The 12,210-nt window shown below is 40.9% G+C and overlaps 1 protein-coding gene across 2 annotated transcripts in view; it reads left to right on the top strand.

The window, feature by feature from the left end:
• col4a5 (collagen, type IV, alpha 5 (Alport syndrome)) overlaps positions 1 to 12,210 on the top strand; it is a 258,803-nt gene that overhangs the window by 214,616 nt on the left and 31,977 nt on the right. For both annotated transcript variants that reach the window (XM_055644118.1, XM_055644117.1), the window contains 2 exons: positions 5,169 to 5,302; positions 10,670 to 10,742. In XM_055644118.1, the coding sequence (XP_055500093.1) occupies positions 5,169 to 5,302; positions 10,670 to 10,742 (207 nt within the window). The remainder of the gene's footprint in view (positions 1 to 5,168; positions 5,303 to 10,669; positions 10,743 to 12,210) is intronic.

Raw genomic sequence — 12,210 nt, forward strand, 5'->3', positions numbered from 1 at the left:
GCAGCAGCAATTTTGCACATGTATTCAGTTGCAACAAGGTTGCTTGCAAAATATTTGCAATTTCCTACTTGAGTTGATCCTATAGTGGAACAGGGTCCAAAATGAGCAGTCAGTACCATCTTCTAAGTTTCCTAATGGTAGATTCTGAGAAAATCAGTTACCTCACATCGTGTTTGATTCCAATATGGAAGTGAACTTTGCCAGGAGTAATAGTGTGTCAGTTAGTTAGAGGCAAACTTGCTAACCATTGTTTGGATATAGGCTAAAGATGGATTGGTGTGTTGAGCCTCACTGTCAAGGCCCGTGTACATAGGTGATGCATTAAAGGGTTATTGCAGGGTTTCAGCAGTCAGATTTTTAAGAAGCATGCAACACATGGATCCGTATAGCAGGGGACATCGAAAAACTAATGTGTGAATCTTCATGGTAATGTTGCAGCTTTTAGTTTAGATTTGTTTAGTGTGGAGATACAGCATGGAAACACGGCCTTCGACCCACCAAGTCCGCACCGACCAGCGATCCCCGCACATTAACACTATCTTACACACACTGGGGACAATTTTACATTTACACCAGGTAAATTACACTACAAACCTTTATGTCTTTGAAGAGTGGGAGGAAACTGAAGATCTCAGTGAAAACCCACGCAGGTCTCAGCGTGAATGTACAAACTCCGTACAGAGAAGCACCCATAGTCAGAATGGAACCCGGATCTCTGGCGCTGTGAGGCACCTGCTCTACCGCTGCACCACCATGCCACCGTACTGTTTTGTTAACCGTAAAGTTTATTAACATGGAGGATAGTCTATTCTTTCAGTACTGTTCCAAATGATCATTTATGCCCAGGGAGAGAAAATCAGGCCCATGAAAAAATGTGACTCCTCTGTGCAAATTCTGTTTGCTCCAATCTTCAGTGCACTACCATCCCCAATAACTGCAGTTATTGTGTGCTGTTAATCCATCAAATACTTCACTCCACCATTTTAACAGTGGTGCTAACTTGTTCAAAAAATGTTTTTAACGTTAGAGAGAAGAATTAATGGAAGTATTTATCGGCAGGTGTAGTCACAACATTCTTGTCACAAGGCGTAGCGGTAGAGCTTCTGCCTTACAGCACCAGAGATCCGGGTTCAATCCTGACCACAGGTGCTTGTCTGTACGGCGTTGTACGTTCTCCCTGTGACCTGCGTGGGGTTTCTCCGAGATCTTCGTTTTCCTCCCACAATCCAAAGACGTACAGGTTTGTAGGTTAATCGGCTTGGTATAAATATAAATGTAAAATTGTCCCAAGTGCGTGGGGTAGTGATAATGTTCGGGGATCGCAGGTTGGTGCAGACCCAGTGGGCCGAAGGGCTTGTTTCCGCGCTGTATTTCTAAACTAAACTAAACTAAATAATTTTTCCTGTGCATAGAAATTAATAAACTGAACTTTGCTTTTTGGATTATTTAGTATACCTGTTTCTTCTTACTGATTTCAATATTATGAGATTATTCTGAGTGGATAGCTTTGGGCTTTTCTGTTGCATGCTTCTATAAAGTGAATAAAATTAAACAGCTAAAGCTAAGCAGCTGTTGGTATTTTATGGATTAACGTAAACTTTTCCTGCTTGATATAGTCCTTATTTTCCCATTGCTCAAAAGGAAATTGCAATCCTTAATCTTCTGGGAGTGCCAGTGTCAACCAATTTTGGTTTTGATAAATGAAGCAATAATGTTGCTCTGGGTGCGTAAAGCCTAGATGAATTGTATGTGTGAGATAGTTTTGTAACAGGCTTGTGAAGTTTCTAACCACCATTCTCATTCTGTACTGTGCGATGTGCTGACCATTCTTTTTTTTAAATACTATTTTTATTAGAAGCATATACATATAATAACCAAAACACGATTTGCTTACCAATTACATATATACAAAGCTTCTACTTTTTATAAAGGTTTTTTTTTAAAGATAGAGCAATAGAGAGAAAAGAAATAAGAGGGGAAAAAAAAGGAAACTATAAACTAATAGAGAGGGGAGGGGGAAAAAACAAAGGAGATTACCAATAACACAATTTTGGAGATAGGTCCGTAGCGCGCTGACCATTCTAACGATGAACCCGGATATTAATAAACTTTGACAATCTCAGGTCGCTGTTGTTGTTGTTGGGCTGGTGGTGGGACGAACTGTATAAACTTTGTGGCATTAACAGAATTTGCCATGAGGAGCAGCAATGATTTATAATAGTCATAGGGTGATACAGAGTTTGGCCCAACTTGCCCACACCGGCCAACATGTCCCAGCTGCATTAGCCCCACTTGCCCGCGCTTGGTCCATATCCCTCCAAACTTGTCCTATCCATGTATCTGTCTAACTATTTCTTAAATGTTGGGATAGTCCCTGCCTCAGCTACCTCCCCCCTACACCCACCCATTGTGTGAAAAAGTCACCCTTCAGATTGTTATTAAATCTTTTCCCCTTCACCTTAAACGTATGTCCTCCGGTCCTCAATTCACCTATTCTCAGCAAAAGACTCTGTGCATCCATAAACCAGAAGGTTTGGATTATTTGATTAAAGAGAGAGTTCTGCCATTCACAGTTTATCAATTAAAAATATATCATTTTAATACATGTTAAGATTTGCTGGTACTTATCTGGTCTTGAAACACCATTAAGCAACTGTGGTGGGGTGTTCTAGAACAGACGTGCTTCTTAAACTGGTGAATGGTTCACCCAAGGGTGAATGAAATTATTTTGGTTTGAATGAAACTAGAGGAGTGAACGACAATTTATTCAGATATTTATATATTTTTTTATACTTAAAAAAGGCATTGCCACTAAAGTGGTTCGTAAGCTCTTATTGGTTTTAATGGCAGTGGAGCTGGAAAGGTGATGTTTTTTTCTCTCTACCTATGTGTTTCTAATTTCAAAGTAGCGGAATATTTCCCAAATTTACTGTGATATAACCTTTTAGGGAAGACCGGATGAGCTAGTGGGATCAAAAATTTATGAATGGCAACACTGGAGGATCGCTGTAGGCAACTGTTGAGTTGTAACTTTAGTTTGTGTAGCAATTTAGCGACCATTTTGATATTTGGTGGCATTGTGAGCTTTCGTCAGGGAGAGTTATAGATAGTTATATTAGTTGGATACTAATATATTAAATCACATACTCCATGGTTTTTGAGCTAGTTTTCCAAGAAAAAAACTGCAGTAATCAAAGTCCAAAAGGGTAGGATGGGGCTGAAGCCCAATGTTTAGACGTTGGAATGGGTTTTTTTTTTATCATTCTAATAGAATAATTTTCCAACTCCAGTGGTAAATAAACTTTTTTTTCACTCCTAGTTTTCTTTACATTTTTTTTATATGTTCAAAAAGTTGAATAAAATAAGCACTTAAGAAATGAGTTAATTTATGTTTTTTGCTTATGTATTAAAATAAATTATATATAAAATTATACACAAGGGAGAATAAGACGAAAATTACCAAAAAAACATAAGAACATTTAGTCGAGGGTGGATTAAATTTTGTGATATAGACTCAAAGGTGAATGACACTGAAACCGTTTAAGAAGCACTGTTCTAGAGGCAGTTAAAATCTGCCATTAATATCTGATCTGTGGACATTAACAATGAGCATCGAGGTCTCATTATCATTCCTGTCCATTCAGCAGGCTCAGAAGGATCGGACTAGCATCACTAACTTTATTTCCCCTTGATTTTCATACCAGTTAACAAATGATACACACAGGAGGGTGAAACCTCTATGGAGACACAAGGAACTGCAGATGCTGGTTTACAAAAAGTACAGAAAGTGCTGCAGTAGCTCTGCAGGTCAGGCGGAATCTGTGGAGAAAATGAATCTCTAGATCCATGTTCTCCAGAGATGTGACCTAGACCTGCTATGTTCTCCTCTCAGGGCACGCTTTTGAATGTTCACAATATTTACACTTTAGAACGTATCCTATATCTTATTTCAACCGTTCAATATAGCAGGTCTATTATTGGAAACATAATTCTGGATTGAAATGCTTGCAATTAATTAATATTAATATTGAAACTTACCGAATAGTGAAAGGTCCTGATAGAGTGAATGTGGAGAGGATGTTTCCATTAGTAGGAGAGTCTAGGACCGAAGTCCATAGCCTCAGAATGAAAGGATGTTCCTTTAGAAAGGAGATGAGGAGGAACTTATTTAGTCAGTGGGTGGTGAATCTGTGGAATTCATTGTCACAGAAGGCTGTGGATATTTTTAAGGCAGAGTTTGACAAATTCTTGATCAGTATGGGACGAAGGCAGGAGAATAGGCTAGAGAGGAAAAGATAGTTCAGTCATGATTGAATGGCGCAGTGGCAGCGGTCTTGAAGGGAGGGATGGCCTAATTCTGCTCCTAGAACTGAAGATTAAACGCGTTCAAGAATTCAAGTTACTCCCACTGGGCTTATATTCACTGGAATTTAGAAGGATGAGAGGGTATCTTATAGAAACAAATACAATTCTTAAGGGATAGGACAGGCAAGACGCAGGAAAAATGTCCCCGATGTTGGGGGAGTCCAGACCAAGGGGTCACAGTTAAAGAATAAGGGGTAGGCCATTTAGGACTGAGATGAGGAGAAACGTTTTCACCCAGAGAGTTGTGATTCTGTGGAATTCTCTGCCACATAAGGCAGTGAAGGCCAATACACTGGATGTTTTCAAGAGAGAGTTCGATATAGCTCTTAGGGCTAATGGAATCAAGGAATATGGGGAGAAAGCAGGAACGGGGTACTGATTTTGCATGATCATATTGAATGATGGTGCTGGCTCGAAGGGCCGAATGGCCTACTCCTGTGCCTATTTTCTATGTTTCTATGGAAGATGCATGCCAGGTAGGAAACAATCAGGTTGAGTCTCAATACTGTCTATGCATTGACTTGGAGGTAAGATAGTCAAGGGCACCATTACAACTGCATAAACATTTTCCTTTAGACATCTAGGGAGAAATTTGGAAAAATAAGTGTAACTTATACAAATGGTTTATAGGTCCTAATTTTTTAATGCAATGTATATTGATTTATTTTATTTGAGTTCAATTGTTCGGTGTGAAAAAACAAGAGCTACAGTTATGGTTGTGCAAAGTTAATTGTTGAAATTATGGCCAGTGATTTATCTTACTCCAACACTATTAAGTACTAACAACATGTAATGTTTCATAGGCTCTCCAGGTTCAGTTGGTCGCCCAGGTGCTCCAGGACTAGGGGGCATTAAAGGAGATAAGGGCACCCCTGGTCTTCCAGGAGGCCCAGGATTTCCAGGACCAAAAGGAGACAATGGTTTACCAGGATCACCAGTAAGTGAAGATTCAACAGCCTGAGTTATGTTCAAAAACATGATGATTGTGCCTTGTGAAAGTTTCTCGTGCTCTGGATTTTATCTCCAATCACTGGCATTTATCAAAGAGATAGGCGATTAGTGGGCAAAATTAGAGCACATGTTATTGGGTGTAGGGGGCTGACATGGATAGAAAATTGGTTGGCAGATAGGAAACAAAGAATAGGGATTAACGGGTCCCTTTCAGAATGGCAGGCAGTGACTAGTGGGGTACCGCAAGGCTCGGTGCTGGGACCGCAGCTATTTACAATATACATTAATGATTTAGATGAGGGGATTGGGGGTAACATTAGCAAATTTGCAGATGACACAAAGCTGGGTGGCAATGTGAACTGTGAGGAGGATGCTATGGATGCAGGGTGACTGGGCAGGTTGGGTGAGTGGGCAGATGCATGGCAGATGCAGTTTAATGTGGATAAATGTGAGGTTATCCACTTGGGTGGCAAAAACAGGAAGGCAGATTATTCTCTGAATGGTGTCAAGTTGGGAAAAGGGGAAGTACAGCGGGATCTGGGTGTCCTTGTACATCAGTCACTGAAGGTAATCATGCAGGTACAGCAGGCAGTGAAGAAAGCTAATGGCACACTGGCCTTCATAACAAGAGGAGTTGAGTATTGGAGCAAAGAGGTCCTTCTGCAGTTGTACAGGCCCCTAGTGAAATCACACCTGGAGTATTGTGTGCAGTTTTGGTCTCCAAATTTGAGGAAGAACGTTCTTGCTATTGAGGGACTGTAGCGTAGGTTCACCATGTTAATTCCCGGGGTGGCGGGACTATCATATGTTGAAAGAATGAAACGACTGGGCTTGTATACTCAGTAATTTAGAAGGATGAGAGGGAATCTTATTGAAATGTATAAGATTGTTAAGGGTTTGGACACGCTAGAGGCAGGAAACATGTTCCCGATGTTGGGGGAGGCCAGAACCAGGGGCCACAGTTTATGAATAAGAGGTAAGAGATTTAGAACAGAGATGAGGAAAAACTTTTTCACCAGAGAGTTGTGAATCTGTGGAATTCTCTCACTCAGAAGGCAGGGGAGGCCAATTCTCCGAATGCTTTCAAGAGAGAGTTAGATAAAACTCTTAAAGATAGCGGAATCAAGGGATATGGGGAGAAGGCAGGAACGGATTATTGATTGTGGCTGATCAGCCATGATCACAATGAATGGCAGTGCCGGCTTGAAGGGCCGAATGGTCTACTCCTGCACTTATTGTTTATTTTGTCTGTTAATAATAAGAAATGTGCGGTGTAGCATTTTTGGAAGTCTAACATGGGCAGGAACTACCCAGTGAATGGTAGGACTCTGGGGAGTGTTGAAGAGCAGAGGGGTCCAGGAGTACTGGTGCATGGTTCCTTGAAAGTGGAGTCGCAGGTAGATATGGTGGTCAATAAGGCTTTTTGCACAGAAGGCCTCCTTCTGTCAGAGTATTGAGTATAGAATTTAAGAGGTTGTGGTACATTGGTGACGATGCATTTAGAGAATTGGGTTCAGTTTTGGGCACCATGTTATAGGAAAGATGTCATGGTGCTGAAAAGGGTACAGAAAAGATTTACAAGGATGTTGCCAGGACTCGAGGGTGTGAGCTACAGGGAGAGGTTGAGTAGGCTGGGTCTCTATTCCTTTTAGCGCAGTAGGATGAGGGGTGACCTTATTGAGGTGTATAAAATCATGAGAGGAATAGATTGGGTAGATGCACAGAGATTCTTGCCCAGAGTAGGTGAATCGAGGACAAGAGGACATATGTTTAAGTTGAAGCAGAAAAGATTTAATAGGAATCTGAGGGGTAACTTTTTCACACAAAGGCTGGTGGGTGTATGGAACGAGCTGCCAGAGGAGGTGATTGAGGCTGGGACTATCCCAAGGTTTAAGAAACAGTTAGACAGGTACATGGATAGGACAGGTTTGGAGAGATAACGACCAAACGCAGGCAGGTGGGGCTAGTTTAGGTGGGATATGTTGGCCAGTGTGGGCAAGTTGGGCCGAAGGGCCTGTTTCCACACTGTATCATTCTATGACTCGAAAGCAAATCCTGCTGTTGAGCAGAAAAGGAATCATAAAATGAAGCTTAAACTGAACCAAATAGACAAGCTTCACTGTGGTAAAGTGGTAAAGAGTATGACAATTAATTTGGAAAAAACAAAGGCCCCTTTAATCTGCTCTCAGTGACATCATGGTTGATACAATCTCGCCTTTAACTCGCATTTCTGCCCAAGTCGCATAGTTCTTAACAAATGTAATATTTGTCATATAACAATACAATATACAATATCTACAATATTCAAACCTACAAATTGATAGTGGAAATAAATCAGTTGGCCTCTAAAATTTGTCCCCCTATTTAGTAAAATAATGGCTGATTTGATTTTAATCACAGCTCCATATTACCACCCACCAACTTTCACCCCTTTGCTTTCCAAGTATTTACTTATCTCTGTCTTTAAAATATTCAGTGGCTTTCTAAGTTTGAAAATCTCTGCTTCCCTAGTTATGTGGCTTACTGGCACACTGTTCATCACAGTTCAGATGTAGACTGTTCCTATCTTGCACCATCCCCAGTACTGGTTGCCATTGCCACAAGAAAGAAACCCTACTTTAGTTATTAAGAATGAAAAGTCCTTTTGAAAACATCATATTTGACCTATGCATTCATTTGCCCAGTACCAATTTACAGATGGACAGGTAGTAATCCAGGTCTCATTATCTATGAAGATTTCTGTTTTAATTTGAGAAATGAAACTCCTCCTCATTTCTGTCTTAAACAATCAACCACCCATTCTGAATTCTGAATCTATGGCTGTTAGTTCAAGTTTCCTTCATGAAAGGAGCATACTTTCAGCAGCATCCTTTCTCACCCTGTCAGAATCTTGGTGCTTTCAATATGTCACATCTTGCTCTTCTAAACTTCATGAAGTGAAGGTCAAAGCTGTTCAATTATTCCTTCTCAAACAACACCTGCATCTCAGGAATCAACCTGGTGAACATTATCAAAATAGTGATGAACACATATCAACCACTCCTTAAATGTTCTTGGTATTCCCACATCCTGTGGTTAGAACTTCCCACTTTTGTATTCATTTTCTCTTTGCAATGAGGCCTTTTTTAATAATTCAAGATTCACAATTCAAGAGAGTTTTTTGTCATGTGTCCCAGATAGGACAATGAAATTCTTGCTTTGCTTCAGCACAACAGAATATAGTAGGCATAAATACAGAACAGATCAGTGTGTCCATATACCATTGAATATATAAATACACACACAAATAAATAAATGGATAAAGTGCATTGGGCTATAAATGTTCAGAGTTTTGTTTGAGTTGAGTTTAATAGCCTGATGGCTGTGGAGAAGCAGCTATTCCTGAACCTGGACGTTGCAGTCTTCAGGCTCCTGTATCCTCTACCTGAAGGTAACGGGGAGATGAGTGTGTGGCCAGGATTGTGTGGGTTCTTGATGATGCTGCCAGCCTTTTTGAGGCAGCGACTGCGATAGATCCCCTCGATGGTAGGGAGGTCAGAGCCGACTGGGCAGTGTTTACTACTTTTTGTAGTCTCCTGGGCGTTCAAGTTGCCGACCCAAGCCACGATGCAACCAGTCAGCATGCTCTCTACTGTGCACCTGTAGACCAATAACCTGCTGTTCCTACACGCTAACTTTCTGCAAGAGCGTTTCTTTCTTTCTTTCACTTTCTTTCTCATGCAAAAGGATGCATTGCATCATATTGTGGCCTCTTTATATTAAAGAAATAGTCCATCCTCTTCTGTCCATGAAAAAAGTGATGACCTTGCATTCAGCACAATACTAGCATCAAGCTAGTGTTCCATCCCATCCTATAGGTATTGAGTACATGTGGAAACATGTAGGGAGGGGCCAAAGACCAAATTATTTCCTGCAAGTGAACCTGAAGCACTTTATTGTGGAAAGAAAGATAAAAATGTGCCACAGTGTAACATCGCCTTTACATTTGAGAGGAAGGCAGATGAAGCTGATGGAACATCATGCCAATCTTCTTACTTTCAGCAATGCTGCCACTAAATTATCTAACTCCCTTCTCTTTTAGAATAGAACAGGATGTGGGAGGGATTACAACTGCAGGCCAGTCATAAATCAGTAGTCTTGTTTCAAGAGCAGCTGCAGGCTGCGGAGGAATTAGTCAATCAGTTAACGGTTTTTCCCATTGGTAAAACATTCCCATGTTCTTTCCAAACCTGCTTTTGGCAAAGAACAAATGTTTAGTCCTCAACTATTCCACAGATCCTCTACTGATAAATACAGAATATTTGTGGTATTCATTTTAAGGCAATTATTTAGACCACATTGGAGGTGCCAAGCTAAGCAACTTTAAACAAGAGTAGCTAGTAAATCCTATCTGTTCTACATGATTTTTCAGCAATGCATATCAACTTGAGTGCCCAACACATACAGGTACATATATATGTTTGTTTCACTGATAAATTCTTGTGATTTTTTTTTTAAAGTCCGAAATACATAACAGACCTGGCAGCATCTGTGGAGAAACAGAATTAACATTTTAAGTCTTTCATTTTTCATCAAAACCAGTTAAATGTCATTAGCTCTGGCCTTGTTGGTACAGATTTTCTTCTTTTATTTCACTTTGATTTTCTGGTAAATTTTTGGAGACTTTTTTGACTTCTAATCTTTAGTGAATCCTTACACATGTTAGTGAGAGGTTAAAAGGGGAGGCTGGCTGGACTATTGTACCTTCCTTAACTTTGGTGCCACTGTGGGGTTGTGTTGTGTGGTGGACCTCTGTGTTTGTGCTTTTAAAAAATTTTCATGACAGTAAGGAAAATCCATGTTGTTGTCTCTTATGAGATAATGACAATAAATTGAATCCAAATCCAAAAAGCCGGTGTTAGGGTGGGCCAGTGGTGCAGCTGTTAGAGCTGCTGCCTCACATCCCCAGATAAATGAATTTGATCCCAACCTCAAGTGGGGACTGTGTGGAGTTTCCTCCAGGTGCTCTGGTTTCCTCCCACATCCCCAAAATTGTGGGAGTTTGTCGGTTAATTGGCCTCTGTAATTTGCCCTGAGTTTGTAGGGAGTGGATGAGAAAGTGGGATAAAATAGTCTTGTGTGTATGTATGTATGTGGATGGTTGGCATAGATTCTGAGCCAAAGGGCCTGGTTCCATGCTTTATCTCCAAACTGAACAAAACAAAACAAATCTGAACTACTCTGAACGCAGTGAGTGTTTGGAAAGAACCTATAATCATGTTAAATAAATGATACTTCTAGATTTCACCTGTCTAGTCATTTGGTAACAGGTTAACCTAACCATTTGAAAACTGTTTGCTTCTCATTATTTTAGGGCAACCCAGGATCACCAGGGTATAATGGACCAAAAGGAGACCCTGGTTCCCCAGGTCTCCCAGGATTTCCAGGTAAGAGAGTAGCCACCAGTGTTTCTCTAAGAGTTCTTCCTGCTGGGATCTAGTCCAACAATTCTTCAAGAAGCATTTGAAAGACGTTTGATGAGGTTCTGCATAGTAGGCTGCTCTGGAAGGTTAGATCACATTGTTTCCGGGAGAGCCAGCCCACTGGATAGAGAATTGGCTTCATGGAAGGGAGCAGAGGGGGATGGTCAAAGGTTATTTTTTTGGAATCAAAGCCTGTGACTGTTGGTGTGCATCAGTAATTGGTGCTGGGCCCTTTGCAGTTGTGGTATGTATTGGCGATTTGGATGACAATGTAGAAGCCATGATTAGTATGTTTACAGATGACACCAAAATGGGTGGTGTCGTAGATGGTGAAAATGGTTCTCGAATATTACAGCAGGATCTAGATCAGTTGGCCAAGTGGGCTGAGGAATGGTTGAGACAGTTTTATGCACATAAATGCGAAGTGTTGCATTTTGGAATTCAAACTAGGGCAGAATCTTCACAGTGAATGGCAGAGTTGTGGGGTGTGTTGTACAGCAGAGTGGTCTAGGAGTGCAAATACATAGTTCCTTGAAAGTGGCATCACAGGTAGATAGGGTGGTCAAGAAGGCTTTCGGTACATTGGCCTACGTCAGTCAGGATATTGAATATAGAAGTTGGGATGTTATGTTACAGTTGTACATCGGTGAGACAACTTTTGGAGCATTATGTGCAATTTTGGACACCCTGCTGTTGGAAGAATGTTGTAATGCTGGTAAGAGTGCGGAGAAGATTTACCGGGATGTTGCCAGGGCCTGCGCTTTAGGGAGAGCCTGTGTAGGCTAGCATGTTATTCCTTGGAGCACAGGAGGTTGATGGGTGATCTTATAGAGGTCATATACGATCATATGGTGAATAGATATTAGATAATAGAGTCTTTTACCAAAAGTGGGGAAATTAAGAACCTAAGGACACAGGGGAAATACTTAATGGGAAATTTAAGTGCAACTTTTTAAGTTGGTGGTGGTGGGTATATGCAACTAGTGCCAGATGAGGTAGTTGAGATGGGTACTATAACAACATTAGAATAGGTACATGGATAGGAAAGGTTTAGAAGGATATGGGCCACAAGTAGGCAGGTGGTACTAATGTAGATGGAGCATCTTGGTCGGGGTGGGCAAGTTGGGGCAAAGGGCCTGTATTCATGCTCTATGACTCTATACTTACTATAAGCTGGAGCTAACATTTCTACAGTAAAGCACAACTTATTTGTGCATGAATCAAAGACATTTTAATCTAAAATTGCTGAACATATAATTGATGTACTATGATGGGACAGCATACTTGGACAGTTAGTTGAGCTGCTGCCTTACAGCTCCAGCAACCTGTGTTCAATTCCTGACGTCCAGTGCTGTTTGTCTGGAGTCTGCAGCTTCTCTCTGGAACCAAGTGCCATTAACCCAGTTCCTCAGTTGCCTCCCACTTCCAAGAG

This window comes from Leucoraja erinacea, chromosome 12 (assembly GCF_028641065.1).
Source record: "Leucoraja erinacea ecotype New England chromosome 12, Leri_hhj_1, whole genome shotgun sequence".
Lineage (NCBI taxonomy): Eukaryota > Metazoa > Chordata > Chondrichthyes > Rajiformes > Rajidae > Leucoraja > Leucoraja erinaceus.